At 45.1% G+C, this 20,424-nt stretch overlaps 1 protein-coding gene across 4 annotated transcripts in view; it reads right to left on the reverse strand.

Annotated features, from left to right (window-relative positions):
* Positions 1-2,223: 2,223 nt before the first annotated feature.
* DBN1 (drebrin 1) overlaps positions 2,224-20,424 on the reverse strand; it is a 76,865-nt gene continuing 58,664 nt past the window's right edge. Inside the window, exons 6-13 of one of the 4 annotated variants that reach the window (XM_088465410.1) lie at positions 20,414-20,424; positions 18,609-18,760; positions 18,169-18,232; positions 18,011-18,070; positions 16,914-17,022; positions 15,140-15,777; positions 4,776-4,878; positions 2,224-3,222 (exon numbers count right to left, since the gene is read on the reverse strand). The exon at positions 20,414-20,424 is cut by the window's right edge and continues 67 nt beyond it. In XM_088465410.1, the coding sequence (XP_088321536.1) occupies positions 3,134-3,222; positions 4,776-4,878; positions 15,140-15,777; positions 16,914-17,022; positions 18,011-18,070; positions 18,169-18,232; positions 18,609-18,760; positions 20,414-20,424 (1,226 nt within the window). In that variant the 3' untranslated portion in view covers positions 2,224-3,133. Of the gene's footprint in view, positions 3,223-4,775; positions 4,879-15,139; positions 15,778-16,913; positions 17,023-18,010; positions 18,095-18,168; positions 18,260-18,608; positions 18,761-20,413 lie in introns of all 4 variants that reach the window. The other 3 variants (XM_088465409.1, XM_088465408.1, XM_088465407.1) reach the window with 3 other exon arrangements.

Below are 20,424 nucleotides of genomic sequence, written 5' to 3' on the forward strand. Positions count from 1 at the left end.
CGATGACGCTGCTTTGTTAATTATGCACACCCATTAAACGCCCGTTTGGCATGTCTGCGTTCGGATCTCCACTCCCCGTTTTCAAGCACCTTCCCGTTACCACCCACAAACGCCTCATTCTGTCAGTCAAATTAGCAGGCCCTCGCTGTTTTGCGAGCGCACGATTTCCGACCGCAATGCCTGGTTGGAGCATGCGCATTACGACCCATACGCATGCGCAGATGTGCGAACATCGCTCGGAGTGAGCGGCCGCTTACGAGTGGCTCTGAATCAGGCCCTATGCTCCCATTTGCAGGGGCAGTTAGCACTTCACATTGCTCTCTTTGTGAAATGCGAGCAGTGTGCAGCTAGCAGCTGTGCACACAGCATTGACAGACCATGTATTTAAAGTGGATGTGAATGAATGTGAAGAATGATGCCTCACACCGGCTAAAAGCACTGTTGAGTCCCACGCCTGAGCCAGAAATAAGAATCACTCAGATGTGGTGACCAGAGGAGTTATTCTCCTTTCCTTCCACATCTCTGGTGGCTGGACACACACACCTTCAGATGGCAGGAGATATCCCTTCAGTGATGCATCGCAACCCTGCAGTGAGGCACCTACTATGCATTTCATTGGTGGGCACTCCATGCACCAGTCCAACACTTGACTCTCTTGGCGCCAGAATGGAGGAGATGGAGAACCCTCTATCCCATATTTTGTCTTTTGAACATTTCTCTAGTTTAGTGTTTGAAGGCGGTTGGGCAGTTTCCCAAACTCAGTCATTACAGTCCAGGCTTTAGGGAAATCCATACTTGAGTCCAGATGGTCAAATCAAATTGACTAAGGTACTAAACAAGTGACCTATGCTGAAGCATGGATATCCTTAAAACCTGGACTGTAATGGCAGTGTTTGGGAACCTCTGGGCAAGATGTAAGTAATCTCCCTCCCCCCTCTAGCCAGCTAAGCTAATCAGACACCACTATCCCTGCCCTTGTGTATGAATCTATATGCTATACTTCTGAAAAGAAGGGTCTGCCATTCACCCTCGCTTATGCACATTCCTCATAATAAAGCAACCTCCCGTTATCTGATAGAGAAAATGATGGACTGATTTAAAGCAGTTATGTATCACCTGAGTCAGCCATTGGCTATGAAAATAAAATCATATTAATGAATGGGTTTGTCAAATACTTGCCATTCTAAAACAGCCAACATACCATCCGCTGCTTCAGTAAGTAAATTCTGCAAGTTCCTCCCTTGTCCAGATCCGCTGTCCCTGGCAACAGGCAGAGCTACCTATGACTAGATACTGGTGTGTCCCCAAATAACTGCTGGTACTGACAAACACAAAGTTAGGAGTGTGGTATGTTGACACCAATTCTGTCGGTGCTGTTAGATGCCTAGGTTCTCGGATCCTTTAAATATATATGACCACACACACCAGAACTGGAAGGACACTCAATTCGAAAAATCAATTTTTATTAGTTAAAGGCTAACCTACATATTGTCTTTTGGGTGGGTAGTTAAATATCCAGCATCATACTATACTTCTAGTACTAGTCTCTCAGTAAAAATTGAACTTCCTATCTATCCATAAAGGAGGCTCTGCATGGCCGACAGTCAGAAGACCAAACATAGATTTCTGATCTATTCATTCCTAATTAATAAGCTCCATTTGTGTAAGCATCAGAGCAGTCCACACTCAGTGGATGCATACATTTTGTGGTTGACTTTAATGAGCCGTGTCAACATAGCCTATATAACGAATACACAACATTACATGGGGAAGTATTCGGCATGCTGGAGGTCAGAATCCTGACTTCAGAATCCTGAGACTGATGACATCCTGATGGTAAGTATAGGGGGGAGGGTTAGACTGAGGGTGGGGGAAAAGGATTAGGCTTCGCAATGATGATGAGGGGGGGAATTAGGGTTAGAGTACTTCGCTGCATGCGCAGGATTCTGACTGTCGGCATCCCAGCGGTTAGGCTGCCAGTGGTCGGAATGCCGACTGATGACATCCTGAGGGCAAGTATTAGGGTTGGGGGGGTAGGGCTAAGGTACTTATCTGCATGCGTCAGGATACAGCTTTCACCACCGGCATCCTGTACCCAACCCCATTTCATGAATGTAATACTATCTTCTCTCACCACATTTAAATGAAACTGCAAAGAATATGGCCATTATTACTTAGTCAATTCAGGCCATTTCCTGTATGTAACAAACAACAAAAACAATATTAGACGTTTGGATCCAGACTCCTTTATTAACACACGAGCACAGTCTGTACAGTGTTGTGCTTTCAGAACGGTACTAAACATGAAGAAAAAAAGCTTTGCTGTAGGTAATGAAATGAGGAGTCAGAGAGGTGGTCAACAAAAGGGCTAAAAAGAAAATCTGTGTGCACAACGTCCCTCCTCCACCACCGACCAACAGCAGGAGCTAACGATCCAAGAACAAGGCATGGCACCTCCACATCCAGGGAATAAATAGGAGCACAGAGCAAATTCGGGAGGAGTGCTACAGCGGAAAATATGCCCCCCCACCACCCTGCCCTGTGGGGTTGTGCAGGTGTATTTAGGGTTAATTATTGCCATAAGTTTCTATTTTGTTTTCTCAAAAAAAGCTGCATGAACAAGTTACAAAGATAAAACTACAACAAGAAATCCTCTCTGCATCCTTCAATCTGAATGCAAAAGGCAGTCAGGAACAGGCTGGTCAAAGGAAAACAAAAAATAAATCATAAATTGTTATTCCAGCTAATAACACTGACTGAACCAGGCAATAGGCTGCTGATCCTGGCTCTGATGCACAAGTTCTGTTCAATCTAGAGGGGCAATAGCAATCTCCGTAATCCTGTCAAATAAGTAGAGAAAAGCCAGTAAAGGCTATGACTGGCGCATTAGTATATATAGAAAAGAATAACTGAAAGTTGGGAAAGTAATGGACAGTCTGTCTCCTACCCCCCAAAATCTCACATGGTGGTAAAGAGTAGGGGGGAAGCAGACAGAGTCTTACTAGCATGGCTCCAGTTGGGGCAGAAGCCTCAGCCATTACTACAATACTTCTGTCACCCGGCTGTGTCACGTGTTTTTTTTTTTTGTCTTTGTCACATGTTTTGGGCACGTGTAGAGGGTAGAGCAGGTTTACTAAGCACTTTCACCAAAGCCTCTTCCCTCTTCGTCATCATCTTCTTCTTCCATCACGGGGTCAGAGTCCCAACATGTGATGTCAATCTCTGAAACAGACAACAAGTAATTTCACTTTTGGTGTCCAGCACTTATCGGATCACATACAAGTAGTCACAATACATGCATAAACTCAGGACAGAATGTACTAAGCATCGCATCCGCAATGCGGTACTTACCGCCTCTTAAAAAGGTTCATACCGGGGTTAATTACCCCGATATGTACTTAGAAATGCGGATTAAATCGCAAAGGACAGCTCTCCAGATAAGAGCTGTCCTTTGCGATAGCCTCAGCTAGATGGACTTGCGGGTTTTACACCAACAAGTCCCTCTGGCTTCCTTCTGTGCATGCGTAGAAGGACGCGCGCGTGCGCTGCATGGGGGGGCTGGGAGGGATCTGTATGGATCCCTCTCAGAGTGCTTCTCGATAAGAAGCCCAAAGGCTTCTTTTGGGTAACCGGGATGAAACTCCGGAATGCATCACATTCCGATGCTTAGAACATATGGGAAATGCAGTAAAAACCCTGAAAACTGCATTTGTGGGTTTTACTGCATTTTTCATCTTTGTACATCCCGCCCATAGTAAGCTGGAATATATTCAATCTTAAATGTACCTACAGAGCTCATTTTATAACAATAACTGAGTGAATATTGAGCCTTTATGGAAACAAAAAAGTAGTTTTGCTACTTTACTTCCCCATTATATTAAATATAAGAATTCAGCTACTGCACACAAGAGGCAGCTTTACTAGTGTCCAGGGGAAGCTCTCCAGCCCCCAACACATACTGTTCCCACTGGCACTCATTTGTCTGCCTCCCTTACCAGAAATGACAGGAAGCAAAGACAGATTAATATCAATGAGGGGCGATGCATTAATAATGCTTTTTATTCTTTGCTATTACAACCCCCTTTAAGTCATTCATCTGAGCAATGCCGCTTATTCCAGTGATGAAATTTAACAGCGTAAGAAATTAGATTATAGATGGAAAATTTAAGAGAAAAATGTCTTTACTAAACTACATGCTTCTAAAATGCTGAGACATTAACGGTCATTTTTGCAAATAAAAGTCCCTACCTGAAGTGCTTCACAAAGGCTGCCTGGTGGATGATTATTTCCTAGGTTGCCAGGGGCAACCACTTCAAATGCTGGAAGAAATGGTATGACCAATCCCAGCCCTAAAAGCTATGGAAATTAAACAAGCCAGGCAGCGCTTCCATAAGCATTTGCGAGAGTGTTTAGCGAAGGCGGCATTATGGCAGAACAGCAAGAATTAGCTACACAAATAAAATGAGGGATGCAAGTAGAAGAAATTACAGATATAGGATTGAAAAGAGAACGGACGGACAGTTCTGAAGGAACAAAACGAAACTGCACAGAAAAAGGCCTTTAAAAGTAAGATTAATACATAAATGGTCAGATTTTGGGGGAAAAATATATATATATATATATATAATCTCCGTAGAAGCGAGCACTATGGGACAATTAATGATATATACCATCCCCAGCCAAATGTCTCTCTCCATATAAAACAAACCACATATGAACAAGGGCTGGCTAGATAAAAGACACAAGATGACCTCTGCTAATAGGTCATTTATTACCTGGTGGCTTGTTGTAAAACACTGGTGGTGGAGCTTTTGCAGACATGTCATCTGGCTGAGCAAAGTCTTCATCTTGTGACTGGCTGAAATACCCTTCACTTGCCTGGAGAAACATGCACACACACAACAATTAGAGACAGGTCACATCATCAGAGTCCCTTCCGAACTATAATGATTATTAAGGAAAGAGCTAAGAACTTCAGTATTCATAACTGCATCAGGGCAATGCAGAATTTCTAGAGGGAGTGGGGGGGGGGGGGGGGGGAGGGGGGGGTTGTTTCTAAATGCCTAATTTAAAAAAACAAAAAACAAAGAATGATTAACTGAACATTTTCCTTTTTCCTAATCACAGGAAACACTACTTTTTGTCTGTAGCCCAAGGCTCATTTTGGTGGTGATCTGCCAATGTTTGTCTTTGCATGTACAGTTTATTTGATACAGACGCTAACTGGTAGCTTCCTAAAAGTAGTGTTCGCCTTTTAACCATTTAGTGTGGGAAGCGATGCCTCTGGATACCTCGAAACCCCCCTAAGTGCTTCACTGGACATGTAAAAAATATATTTGGTTTCCAACTAAAGTACTAAGGGGTCCATTTGCTAAATAAGTTTGAAAAATGACAGTCAGGAGCTGATTGGCTGGTACCTCATCTCCATTCACTTTATCTCCATCCAAGTCTTAGAGCAGATGACAGAGAGCAGCAGGGATAGTAGTCTGGCATCTGAGGGAACTTGACTAGGGGTCTATTTTCTGAGTGTAGCACCCTTGGGATGAATAGTAACGCTACATACACAGCAGCAGTATTAATTAGTTCATAGATCAGGGGTGGGCATTAAGTGGGCCTCCAGCTGCTATAGGACTAAAAATCCCAGCATGCACTGCGACAGTTTTGCTATCAGGGCATGCTAAGATTTTGGCAGATCATGCAAAGATATGTAGTGCAACAGCAGCTGGAGGGCCGCTTATTGTCCACCCCTGTCCTAGAATCCACCAACACTACATGCCTTCTGGAGCCCCAGAATATCTACAGGCATTACAGGGCTTCAAAATTAAACCCTGCCGAGGGTGAAGAGAACTCGGATGTTCCCATTATCTGAGCAGGAGGGAAGAGCAACGTGGAGCGGAGACAAGAGGGCAGACGGACTGAAGAAGTAGTGGAGGGGAAAATGTCTCAAAATAGAATCCTTTATTTCTAAGTTATGGTTATAGCCTAGGATGCCTATGCCAGATTATGTAATGTATGGAACATGAGTTCTCATCAAGACCGTATGTACAGACTATATACTTTCATGACCACCAAATGGTAATTTGTACTTTACAATGAATGACACAAACAAATTTAGGTAAATATAGGGAGTAAAATGCATGAGGAAGGTATACACTACACATACAAGTCTTTGACAAATTTAGTGGGAAATACAGGACCAGCCAATTGTTTGCCTGATGAAATAAGAGATATGGTAAGACCTTCCCTTTGTTATCTCTATTTCTACAAAGTCCATAGGGATCCACAGGAGACCTTGGGGTATAGGTTGATGAAGTCAGTCGTCGAGCACCTCAATAGTTAAATTAGTGCTCCCAGGATGCACCGGGCTCCTCTCCTTAAGAATGTATGGACAGTAGACCACGCGGCCGCCTTGCACAGCTTAACAGCAGAGGCGCCACGACAAGCTGCCCACGAAGGACCCACAGACAGAGTAGAATGAGCCTTAACAGAGGAAGGTACAGGAAGGCCCTCATGAAGGTAAGCCTCTGAAATTGCCAGGTGAATCCAGCCTGCCAAAGTCTGCTTAGTGGCAGGCCATCCTTTCTTTCGGAAACCAAAAAAGTACAAACAAACAATGAGTCCGACTTCTGAAATGAGTTGGTACAGCCCACTTAAGTTTGTAGAGCACGTACCACATCCAAGAGAGGTCTCACCAGCTGAAAAGTCTGGGGAGTTAAAAGCTGGTACTACAATTTCCTCAATAAATGTGGAAGCTGGATACCACCTTAGGTAGGAAACCAGGGCGAGTTCAAAGAACCGCCCTGTCACTATGAAAAATCAGAAAGGGAGGGTGACATGAAAGAGCCCCCAAATCTGACACCGTTCTGGTCGACGCAATGGCTAGAAGAAACACAGTTATAATTGTGAGCCATTTTAAATCCACTGAGCCCAGTAGTTCAAATGGCTGTCCTTGTAGAGCCCTAAGGACCACAGTCAAATCCCAAGGTGCTACCGGTGGGATAAAGGGAGGTTGGACGCGAAGCACACCTTGCATAAAGGTGTGTACATCCAGAAGAGTAGCAATCCTACAGTGAAACAGTACTGACAGGGCAGAAACCTGCACCTTCAGAGACGCAAGGTGAAGACCGTGATCTAAACCCGCCTGTAGGAATGCCAAAATCCTGGATAATCCAAATGTCTGAGGATTATAACCTCTGGGGTGACACCATTCAAAGAAGGTGTGCCACACTCTGTGATAAATTCTCGCAGAAGCAGGCTTGCGAGCTCTGAGCATGGTGTTCACCACCGAACTGGAAAAACCCCTGGAACTCAAGAGGGCAGTCTCAAGAGCCATGCCGTCAAAGACAGATGACTCAGTTCCGGGTAGAGGCAAGGACCTTGGGACAACAGGTCCGGACGTTGAGGCAACAGCATCGGAGTGTCTATGGATAGACTCCGAAGGTCTGCGTACCAGTGATGTCTGGGCCGCGCTGGAGCATACCTCCTTCTTGCTTGAACTTCCGAATCACCCGAGGAAGAAGGGAGAATGGAGGAAAACCACATATCCAGAACCTTTCACAGTCCTGTCGTTTCCATCTCAAAAATATTTCTAAGATCAGACCCTATCTCACCCAGGATGCTACTAAAACACTCATACACTCACTGGTCATCTCCAGATTGGACTATTGTAACCTACTCCTATCTGGCCTCCCCAAATCCCATCTCTCTCCTCTGCAGTCTATCCTTAATGCTGCTGCACGGCTTATCTTCCTCTCCAAACGCTCTACATCTGCCTCCCCTCTCCTACAAGCCCTCCACTGGCTCCCCTTCCCTTTTTTTAGAACCCAATTTAAGGTTCTCACGCTCGGTCACAAAGCCCTCACCCAATCTTCACCCATATACATCTCTGATCTCATCTCCCTTCACGCTCCTCTCCGCCCTCTTCATTCAACTAATGCACACCGCTTTTCATGCCAGCTGATTACTTCCTCCCACTCCCGCCTCCAAGATTTTGCCCGCACTGCTCCCCACCTCTGGAACTCTCTCCCACTCCCCATCAGGCTCTCCACCTGTTTGCGATCCTTCAAACGGGCTCTCAAGACCCACTACTTCATCAAAGCCTTCCAGCTATCATTCTAACTCCTTGCTTCATGCTCCTTCGTCCCCATCTGTGTCAACCCAGGTTGTCTTCCCCCACCTTTTTAGAATGTAAGCTCTCACGAGCAGGGCCATCTACCCTCTTGTGCTTCTCCTTACTATAGTGTAATTTACTTCTTACGCAACAGAGCATAAGCATCAAAGTGTTAGGTGCCCTAGTGGTGAGTATCTGGGTCGTCATCAACGACAACAGGTACGCGAACTGGAAGGTCCATTTGACCGACAGAGCGTCTACCAGCAGAGCCCCCACGTCTCTGGTTCTTGAGTCATACCGTGGCAACTAGTGGTTGTGCCGAGAAGCCATTAGATCTACTTCAGGAAGTCCCCACTTAAGACGCCGAAACATTTCCTGGTGAAGTGACCATTCGCCTGGGGGTACATCGTGACGGCTTAAGAAGTCCGCTTCCCAGTTCAGGACTCCAGGGATAAACACCACTGATATGGCTAGGACATTTTCCTCCGCCCAAGTCAGGATGCGGGACACTTCCATTAGTGCCGCCTGACTTCGAATGCCTCCTTGGCGGTTTATTTTAGGCCACTGTGGTGGCGTTGTCTGACTGGACTTTCACAGGTTTTCCGTGAAGTATGAGCCTTGCTTGCTGAAGAGCCCTTAGAACCGCCCTGAGTTCCAATATGTTTATTGGAAGCACAGACTCCTCTATTGTCCACCTCCCCTGGAAGAGGTGTGGACCTATGAATGCAGCCCAACCCCGGGGACAGGCGCCCTTGTCAGAAGGACCCACTCCGGGATCCAACTGGGACGGACCTTGGTAAGGTGACTTGTGTGGAGCCACCAAGTCAGAGACAGACGTACCTCCGGAGACTGTACCAATGTTTGGGTTCGTATCCGGCGTGGAGATCCGTCCCATCTGGAAAGGATCAGTGTCTGTAGAAGCCTGGAATGGAACTGGCCATACTCCACCATGTCGGAGGTTGACACCAAGGTGCCCAGTAACTGCAATGCCGAGTGAATAGACACCCGGCGACTGTGCAGGCAGCTGCGAACCCGCTGCTGCAGCGTGGTTATCTTGTCCCTGGTCAAGAAAATCATCTTTTGTTGAGAATCCAACAAATCCCCAAGATGTAGCATCCTCTGTGCCGGCGTCAGCGAGGACTTCTTCCAGTTGATCAACCACCCGTGGCTAGCAATAGTAGGTCGTCCAGGTAGGGCAACAGACGGACTCCCTGCAGCTGCAGTTGGGCCGCCATCACTGCCATAAGTTTGGTGAACACCCTGGGTGCCGTGGACAGTCCAAACGGCAGGGCCTGAAACTGGAAGTGTTGTTGCAACACTGCAAACCTGAGGTACTTCTGGTGAGCCGAAGCCATCGGGACATGGCCAATATAATTGACCGCAGGGTGTCCATTCTGAACTGAGGCACTCTGAGCAACTTTTTTAGGGACTTGAGGTTTAGGATAGGCCTGTATGCACCATTCGGTTTTGGAACCAAAAAGAGATTGGAATAATAGCCCATTCCCCTCTGGGAAGTAGGTACCGGAACTATAACTCCCTGTAGGGGCAGAGACCATATAACTTTCTGCAGTTACAATGCCTTTTCCTGATCCATCTGAAGTCCCGTAGGGAAGAATCGATGAGGTTGTCTGTATTGGAAGGAAAGGGCGTACCCTTGAGAGACCACTTCCCTTACTCAAGTGTCTGTTGTGGTATGCCACCAACACTGGGCGAACTGAAGAAGTCTGCCTCCCAACTTCGGGTCTCCCAAGGAGAGGCCCGCCCCGTCAGGCTGAGGGTGTAGCGTCGGGCTTGGCAGCTGGATGCCTGGTACTCCAAGCCCGCTTCTTGGGCTTTGTGACCTTCTTAGCTCCTGACGGTCTGGGAAAGGACTGAACCTTGGCCTTACCCGGAGGACGGAAAGTCCGAAAGGACTGAGTTCCAGATCTTGATGGCATTGGGGCCGAAGGTAAACAGGCAGATTTGGCAGCAGCCAAAGTGTTCACGATTTTGTCCAAATCTGGCCCAAACAAGACCTGGTCATTAAAAGGTAAACCTTCTAACCCTTTCTTGGAATCAGCATCCGCTCTCCAAGATCGCAACCAAAGAGCGTCTAGCTAACATTGCAGCCGATGAAATGCGAGATGTTAGGAGACTAACATCCAAAGCAGCCTCATTCACATATGTAGCAGAGTCTCTGAGGTAACCTACCAGTTCAATTTGTTCACTGGTAGCCTCTACAGGCAAGGATGCTTCCAAGGCATTTGCCCAACGTTCCATGGCCCTGGCCACCCAGCATATAGCCATAGCTGGCCCAGCGAACCCCGAGAGGGAATAAATGGACTTTAGGCACACCTCCACTTTTCTGTCCGTAACATCCTTTAATGATGACATGGATGACATATGAAGTATCGCACTTTTGACAAGGCGTGTAATATGAGAATCCACCCGAGGAGGAGTTTCCCATTTAGAGAAATACTTCTCCTCGAATGGATAAGTGGCTTCCAACAGTTTCTGCAGTTGAAACCTCCAGGCTTCTTCCAGATGTTCAACTAGCTAATCCGACAGGGGAAAAGCCGTCGCTGAACTTTTCACTTCCTTAAAGAAAGCATGTTTGGATTTGGCTGCTGGGGTGTCCTCATCCCCATTATCCATAGTCACACGGACTGCACAAATGAGGCAGTGTACATAAATGTTGGACTTAGGCTCCGCCTACTTTTGAGGGAGCTCTGTATCAGCTAAGTCCTGAATTTCCCCATCATCAGTCGACACGTCATCTTGATAATACGTGGACTGGGAAGACAGTACCTCCTTCCTAGCAGGGCGCTGGAAAGACTCCCCCTGTAAAACTTCCGTCAGGTTTTGCACCGTATTGGAGAGAGTATTAACCCAAACAGGTTCAGTCTGGTAGGCAGTAGGTTGTAAGGGCATATTATGAGCCATAACCAACTGTCGGGGAATCCCCTGTGACGTAGATGGCATAGCAACCTGCGGAGCGTACCCCAATTGTGGGGCCACTGGAGGTACAGCAAGCCGACCCATCAGGGTAGTTAGTGCTTGTGCAAAACAAGCCCAGGGCGGCTCTTGAGAAGAGCTGGGCCCAGCAGGTAATGCTGCATTTCTGGTAGACAGGGTACACAATCCTCCCACAATAATCTCTCCCTTCCTTTGTCCAGCAAAGCACCTGTTGCAGGACTGTGTAAGGGGGATATCAGCCTGAGCATAATCACTGCCAGACATAATGAATGTATGTGTCAAACTCCTTAGCTCAACATAGGCTCCACCTTCACCACTGAACTGTGAAGTAATTTGATCCCTCAGCAGCACTGTCACCGCAAGGGTTAGTGACAGAGAAAGTACAGGGATAGCTAAAGTGGCTGACAGAGAAAAAAAGTTTTACAGTCAGACAGCGCTAACAACAGACACATACAATGCCAGGAAAACCTGCACTATTATCAACTAACTAGACCTTGTGTCTAGTAGGAATAGTGCTACATACACCGAACTGCTTGGAGGAGGGATATGTAGGGGGACCCAGGCTCCGCAGCTCCATGTGAGACTAGCGTTTTATGCACATTAAAATGGCAGCCGGAGGACTCACAGGGGACGTGCCTGAGGGAGGAGAGCTGCCTGCAACCGCCAAACCGCTGTGGTGAGGCGCGCAGTACAGCGGGGGAGGGGCGGCTGTGCCATACAGGTAAGGCCTGCTCCCCTGGCGTACTATTAACCCCTGGGATGCCACAACATCCGCACACTGTGACCCCCTATCCCTGGTGGTCTAGTGACAGCGCAGGCACCGTGCCACATGCAGCCTCTTCCCAGGGACCCCCCAGCCCCAGGAAGTAAATGAACTGTGTTATCAGCGAGCGCCCGCCGCGGATGCCCGCTGCTTACCTGAATGTCCCCCGTGACGTCCAGTCACAGTCCTGGGAGTCTGGGGGCTTTTGCTAGCCAAAACCCCCAGACACCCGCTGCGATCCCTAGCGCAGTGCCAGTGTCTCGGCGCCGGCGGGGTGTCGGAGTGGCAGCATGGGCGTCCGCTGGACAGCCCATGCTGACCACTCGGCAGTAAAAAAAAAACAAAAAACTATTTTCTGGGCCGTCAATGCAGCCCTTCTTGAATAGGAGAGGAGCCAGATGTATCCTGGGAGCACAAATTTAACTATTGAGGTGCTCGACGACTGCCATCATCAACCTATACCCCAAGGTCTCCTGTGGAGCCCTATGGACCCTGCAGAAGAAATACTAGTTATCCTCTTTTCTAAGCCCCTTTTAAAAGTTAATGAGGGGCGTAACTTGCAGTCAAAGTGGCAATCACTATTGGTTGTATTAGGGGCTTGATTCAGCCAGCATCTTATTTGCAAATATGCACGTAATTGGCAGATTGTTGCACTCAGGCTACACAGACCACTCAGAAGCACAGTTTGTGGAGTGGATGGTGATGGGGGGGGGGGTTGGGGAAACGCAAGCATTCCGTTGCAGGGGCGTGCATAAATTAGCCTTTGCAATGCCATACGAAGTGTGAGGTCTCATAGTGTGCGTGGAAGTTAGCAATTTCTGAGTAAGGTCTGGGCTTGTGCAAGTGTGCGTATGGGTCCGATGTTACCGATTATTTCGGTATGTTGCTAAAGTATACCGATGAGAGTATGGGAAGTGGGCTTCCTTATGTTAGGCTGCGATCGCAATGAGAATACAATCATTTGCATATCACTGCTGATATTAGCAACTGCGTTGCGTGCGTATTAGCAGAATAGCGATCCTTGTTGAATCAGGCCCTAGGTCAGGTCCTTAAAGCCACACATAGAATAAATATCACACAACAAATTATTGAACTAATATTGGCCAAAATTATATTAAATGCATTAGTTTCATATAATCTACAGCAACATTCAACTCATTCCACAGCTGGAAACAATGATAATAATTTAGCTAGAAAAGCAGATACATGAGATGACCTTTCCTTGCCTTCTAGTCTCTCTCACCAGTAGCTCTGTTCACTACATTTTGCAATCAGTAATTTTAAAAGAATTTGGAAATTGTCGTTGCATTTATAATAATGTTTTGAAAATATAAGTCAGTGGTCTTTGTACACATTCCCTGCGTGTTTGGCTACTGTAACATTTTCTGATGCTATCGAGTGTAATTTCTGGGCAACACTGGGCAAAGATGGGTCAGTATACTAAAATCAGGGTCGGCTCTAGGGGTGTTCGACCTGAGCGGGCACCCCTCCCCAACATCCCGATTTCTTGCGGGACATTACTGTCCCGCTGTTCCACCTGTGGGCCGAAGTTGCCCGCGGGTGGTTAAATCGGGAGGTTGGGGGCCCCCACTGCCGCAGCTGTGCCGGACCCCGGAGACTATGAATGGATGCTGCACGCAGCATCCATTCAGTGACGGGAGAGGGCTGGGGGAAGCCCACAGCTAGTGAGGCTCCCCCCAGCCTGACGTTTTTGGAGGCGGACACGCCTCCTAATAACGTCATGTAGGGGGCGTGACCGATGGTAATTAGGCCACGTCCCCATTTTTGGTGGCACGCTGCAAAGCCGCGCAAGACAGGGCGCACTAGAGGGGGCCAGCACAGGGTGCCCTGACCCCTGGAGTTGGCCCTGACTAAAATAATTTTCTTATTACATTTGCTGGGAATGCTCTTCCCAAAGCAGATAAACATTAATGAGAATAAAAATGGTCTTTTGGCAAAAAAAAACTTGCCATAATACCAGATCGATACAGAGGGGGAGAAGATAGCAGCAGACAAGTTAAGGGTTGCAGAAGTGCCTGTTCTTCTGTCAGCGACTTTTCAGGGTTCCCATGTATTTTCACTGCTGCGATCGGGATAAACAAAGGTTTCTTATCACGGATTTGGTTTCGCCTGCTTGAGGCCGGTGAAACAAAATCCCAGATAAATGCCGGCATCGGGGCTAATTAGATAGCCCCGGCCGAGGTAATTTACAGCGGCTAATTGGATACTGGCCACAATGTCCTCTACACCAAAACATATAGCAGTGTCCCGCAGGCAGGATGCAAGAGAAGCGCTATTGTGTTAATCACAATGCACTGAAACAAACCACTTGTTCCAATTCCCCTTGTATCCTAACTAATCACTTTGTAGAAGACTAATAGAATTTCCCATGAAATGGCAGTCTCCTTTCTCACAATATGTGTAGTTTAGTAACAACCATTTGAAAGCTCAAGTCTTGCTCTTGCTACAACTGAAGTACCCAAGAAGATAAGCCAACACCTAAATCAATATGCTGCCACCTAAATAGAAATAAGCTAACCAAGAGCAATGTTGAACTGCAGCAGACATTGGATGACCAGCGTGATCAGGTAGAAGACCAGAACCCAAGTATACAATATTCTGTTTTAATGTTTCACTTATGAATTTATATGCAAATCGGATGTAGGTGAAGACACTCTACACTCCACTTAATATCTTGCAGCACATACAAAACAAACAGACCGAAGCAAGGTACCTGGCTATAAACATAAACCAGTTAACCTATTGTTGCAAAAATTAAAAAACCCTATTGCTCCAAAGTATAAATGATGTTGAGTTTTAAGCAATGAGTAAAGAAGTTATTTTGTGGCCATGAGGAAGTTTTGCCAAGGTAATGTTTTGTATAATGAGAAAGCACCCTCATAGGTGCAAGATAGCTGTTGGGCTTATGACTTAATGCTCAACTGGGTATCTAGTTGGCTATGCATTTTGTCAGACTTTGCCATAATGACTAACATTACTTTTATAGCTACGTGTCTCACTCTGGCCTGTTTCTAGGTTATGTATAGATCTGATGTGAATCAGAAAGATACTGGGTAATAATGTTTTTTTAGGCTTACATTTTTAAAAGCAAAAATGTATTTTGTTGGGGGAAGTTGGAGCTTTAATAATATATAAGCCTTTGGGCTAGACGATTTAAAATGGAAGAAACAGACATAGTAAAGCTAATAGTGAACCAGTTTTAACTGGAAATGGCTTTTGTTTTTGACAGATATTTACTAACTTCAATTTTTTTGTTTTTAGCTAGTACTGAGATGAGATTTTTGGCACACCTGAGTTCCTTCTCTTTGTGAAGTCTCCCCATTCGTCAGAGAATCTGTGAGTTCTGGCTGGTGACAAGAGGCTTCCTGCAGTGCATGCTGATAGCTCAAAGTCATCTGATGAGGACCCTCAATGTGAATGATACTCTGGGGATCTTCCTCAGCCTCCATGTCACAGAACGTAGGGGGTGGTTGTGGTAGCTCCTCAAAGTTCAGGAGATTATCATCAGGGACAGGAGGACATACCTCTGTTTCCCCAAGGACCTTTTGCTCCGTGTGGATGGTCTCATGAGTAGTCATCAAATTGCCATCAGTCCAGGTAGATTCCTGGGGTTCATCATTCTGCCACAGATCTAGCAGATTAGAGGATTCTTGTTTTGGAGGTGGATGATCACTTGACATCAAGTCAACCTCTCCCAGCTCCATAACAGCTTCCTCACTCCCTGTCAACTGAGGAGCAGCCGGGAATCCCACATCCTCATCTCGTGTCTCCATAAACACATCTTCTGTGAGCCCCTGTGGCGGAAGCCATGAACCATCTTGAACAGGTTGCTCTGAACACAAGGCCTTGTTCCACTCTTCACCCAGGCTACTACGACGTTCTTTTTCCGGAGAATGAGGTGGTCCTGCTTCTGAGGAACTTCTCACTGCTTCAAGGGTTGAACATGAAACATCATAAGTTAAAAGTCAATGCTGAAGGAAAATACTACTACTAATATAAATGCAAAACCTAAATCACATAAATATAATGCATTAAAAGATCCTTGATATAAGAGATATTTAATTTGGAAACATGCACTTTTGTTCAGTTCGTATTAAAAACAAGGGCATAATGGGCACCCCTTTGCAAACTAGAGAATAAAGGAGAGCACAGCCACATGAAGCAAGAGAACAGCACAAGCAGTCACACCAAAGTACCACGTTTAGAGAGCTAAGAGTGCCAGGTGGAACTTTTCTATAGCCATAATAGAGTCACCCAGTTCCATGGAATTTAATACAAATTGTCAAGCACCAATAGTGCTTTTTTTTTTAGACCACAAACACTTGCCAATTGGCTTCTATGCCAACATGACAATATCCTTTTATTTATTTATCTTTAATTTAAAATTACCGCTGTTCTTATTAATTGAAATCATGAAGCTTGGCACTGAATTTAGTTAAAAGAAAGTTGTAGGGCAAATATTTGCAAAAAACAAAAAAAACCTCTTGAATATTTTTATAATCAGAGGGAATAAGTCCACTATAGAACAATGAAAACATACCCCTGCTCCCTCACACAGTGGGCGGGATGCATGACGCATCGCATTTTTAATCCCCCCACTCATTGCAAGCATAACAGCGTTTATTAATGCCATATGCTTGGAAAAGGAAAAAAAAGAAAAAATAATAACACAGCTCTCCTGGTAAGAGCCGTCCTTGGTAATAGATGGACTTCCGGGTTAATGACCCAGAAGTCCTTCTGCACACGCGTCGGGTGACGTGCCGCAGGGGAGGGATCTGAATGGATCTCTTTCAGGGGGAATTGCCCAAAAGAAGCCTATGGGCTTCTATACGCTACACCATAATAAGATGGCGTTGACCACTGCATCCAAGCCCCAGAATGTATATTGGACCACGTTAACACTTAAGCACAGGGGTCCATTTATAAAAGTAAAGTTGGGTAAATTAGTATGTATAAGGTTTGCATCAAACACAAAAGGTTATATTGATCTCAATTAACATGGCGTAAAGGTTTGCCTATGAAATTGCATTCATCAGTACATGCACTCATCCATCTAAAACATACCCGTCCTAGGGGTTAACAACAAAACACTGCCATCTGACGTGGCTCTCTCTTGCTGCTTGAAAAATTCCCGTGGATTTTCTGTGCGCTGCGCAATAATGGCTGCAGCCTCCTGTAGAGAGGAAACAAGAGAAACAATTAGTGAAAGCACACCTCACATCTTCAGAAGAGAACATGTGGAGACTGCTGCTCTGAATGTGCAAACAGCTCGAAGACATATTTTATGTTCGTGCTCAGCCATAGGCCTATGTATGCCCAGGTGTAATACATTTGCGAGCATACGAACAGTACTTTGGCACCCAACACAATGATGCCAAGTTGTGGCGAGTATAAGGCATAGTTTTCCGACAGGTGCCAATTCCTTCTGAACAGCAGCACAATACACTATGCAGCAGATACTGTATGAATCCATTTCATCTCAGGGGGCGATTTCTCCTTACAGTTGTAATTCCATGTGCATTGCTTTCTGAATTTACTTACCTTATCAATACCTTTATAATATTCAATTTCCTATTATATGAATAATATTGAAGGTAATATCTTGGGATTTTATGGATGTGCTTGGGAACTATCCACCATATACATGTCCTGTTGTGTTACTACTGCCCTGCCCCAGTATGAAAAGCACATGTGGCTGGACACATGGACCAGGAGCCAGAATTATGCTGCCTTAAAGTCTAGAGTTTGAAAAGCCTCCTGGGAATGAGCATGTTATTGGTTATAAACAGGTAACATGTTAGTTAGTCTATGATCAGGGTTTGTCACCCATCAGGTGCAGCTATAGCGATCTTCACCAGAATGGTTTTATTAAAATAAATCAGCACACTCATTCATATCTGTAGTTCACTGAAGGAGACGCAATGAAGAGCAGTTAAAGAGTTTTAATGACAAAGACAGCATACGTAGAAGGTTGTTTTAGCAGCTCTCGGTTCCTTCCCTGAGACATGAGCAGCAATTAGAAATAGCAATACCAGGGGAAATAATAGCATGAACAGCATGTCAAACTAGATTTATGGTATGCTAGGAAAAATACCCGCTACTAACCTCCGCTGAGGAACACTTTCATCAGCCAATTAGGGAAAGTGTCTCTCCTGCCTTACCTCCACTTCACTTTCTGTCCTCTTCTGCTCTGCCCCCTCCTCCTCATCCCTCTGATCCATCTGGCAGGGTATAAACAGACAATTCTATTAGCAATAATAAAGCACTGCTGGCTTATTACATGTGGTGGAGAAAGCCTAGGACTCAAAGATTCACTCACAAATATAGAGTTGCTCTGTAGCCTTTTTTTTGTCTCCTCTTCCTCCTCGTCTTGCAGCTTCCTTCTGTCAGTGAACCAGACAACACAACCACTAAAGTGATTTTTAAACATACAGTTAGTTTCAAGTCAATTGAGAAAACTATATATATGGCCTAGCCATATCAGCAGTTTTTTGCATTTGAAATGGACGAACAAAACATCACTACTATATCTTGCATATTGGTTTAGAACAAAACATGTTTGCGCAATCACAAAACAAAACCACAACTTCCCTGCAATTGCTTCTAAGCAAAAAGAAAAAAGAAAAAAAAAATTGCCCAATTTTCAAAATGACAGTTTTTGTGTTCTTGAATAATACACTACAACTGCTTTGAAACTTTCATATAATGTCCATTTGTAGACAGTTTTCATGTTCCCATTTGGTTAAAGAAAGCAGGTACCTGTGTTCCTCTATCTGCTGCTCTCTTTCCTGATAACGTCTCTCGCGTTCTTCTTGCTCTTTCCGCTCCTGTTCCATGCGCTCCTGCTCAAAGCGTAGCCTCTCATCCAGAGCCTTTTGCCTCTCTTCCTGCTTCCTCTCCTCTTCCTCTCTCTGACAGGCACAGAACCGCAGGAGCGTGAGTGACCAGGAGAAGATGGCAAATAAACCAGGGATGGGCAGTAAGTGACCCTCCAGCTGCTGTTGAACTACACATCCCTGCATGCCCTGCCATAGTTTTAGCATGCATTGAAGGCAAAACTGGTGCAGGGCATGGTGGGATGTGTAGTCCCACGGCAGCTGGAGGGGCACTTATTGCCCACCCCTGAAATAAACCAAAAGCAAGAGGTAGGCAAAAAAAGAACATATCCAATGCAGTCATGTAAAGGAACAAAGATAAAAACATAATATTTTATTACTGGCAGAATACATTTCATTCATCAAAACATCTCCAATTTGGACAGTGGGATATTTGAGGCTTGGCCTCCAATAAAATCAGGTCACTAAATCATGAGGGCCCCACTAAAAGACCACAAAGCCCTACGATTTTCTAGTTGCAGAAATTGGGACAGCAATAAGTTATTTTATAGCTAATAAATGCAGTATTGGTTATCACTATGAAGCCATGCTGTCATGTGGAAGAGCAGTGATAGGCAATCTGAAACACAGCCCTCTAACCTCCAAGACGATAGCACATTTGGGCCACATTTAGATTTGGGATTAGCGTTAGACAAAGCAAGTAACTGTGCACCTGGAAAAAACATGTTGCAAATACATACTTTTTTTTTTGCATGTGGGGTAAATACTGACTACTTTTGCATGTAGCCAACACACATGCTGGACAGCTTTATTTTTACACTACAATTTATAATTCAGTTTGGAGTTGGACACACCCCTCCCAAACCAAAAGCTCTCATTTTAAAATCTGCCCCACCTGCAGTGCAGCATGGTGTTACCAGGATGCAGTTACTTGCTATATCTTAAGCTGGCCACACATCTAAAGATTATCTGTCCAACCATCCATCTAGTTGATTGGTTGGAATGAAAATCTGGTAAGGAATGGGAGTAAACTGATGATCAGCAATTTGCTCCTAAATGCCAGAAAACAGGTGAAAATGGTCGTCAGACAAGTTTGTTAAATGTTTGATCTAAACAATTTGTTCAAACAACAGTTTTTGTCCATTTTCCAGCATTTGGGAGCAAATCGCTGATTGTCATTTGCTTTCATGCCTTACCAGATTTTTCATTCCAACCAATCAACTAGTTGGCTGGTTGGACAGATAATCTTTAGATGTGTGGCCAGCTTTACTCTATACCAAACTCTAAAATCAGGTCCATTATCCTTAAAAAAAAAAAAAAAAAAAGAAGGGCTACCAATCTGTTGCGACTTAGCAAGCAAGCATTGCAAACTAGTGTTACAGGCTGTAACAAACAAAGCTGACATTAAACGGAAGGAAGGAGCTTGGGCCCACAGGTAAAGTGGCCTTCAAACCCTGTTGTCCAGCATAGCAGAAGTGTCTGGGTATGAAAAGATGAGGATTTAAATGCAATATAGGTTATGAAAAAAAATAAAAATTAAAAATTTAAATGTGTGGTTAAAAATAAATTAAAAAAAGGCCTCGGGGAAGGAGTTTGGCCACCCCTGGTCTATAGAGACTAGAAAACATTGAATTATTGAAGATCATGCCGAAACATGAAATGACGGAGTTAAAAAAAACATGGAAGCAGGTGCATTCATTCAAGAAGGGAGGTACGTAAAAGTTTTACTTTTGCTTGCT

Source organism: Taudactylus pleione, unplaced genomic scaffold (genome assembly GCF_031769625.1).
Source record: "Taudactylus pleione unplaced genomic scaffold, aTauple2 ptg001990l, whole genome shotgun sequence".
Classification (NCBI taxonomy): Eukaryota; Metazoa; Chordata; class Amphibia; order Anura; family Myobatrachidae; genus Taudactylus; species Taudactylus pleione.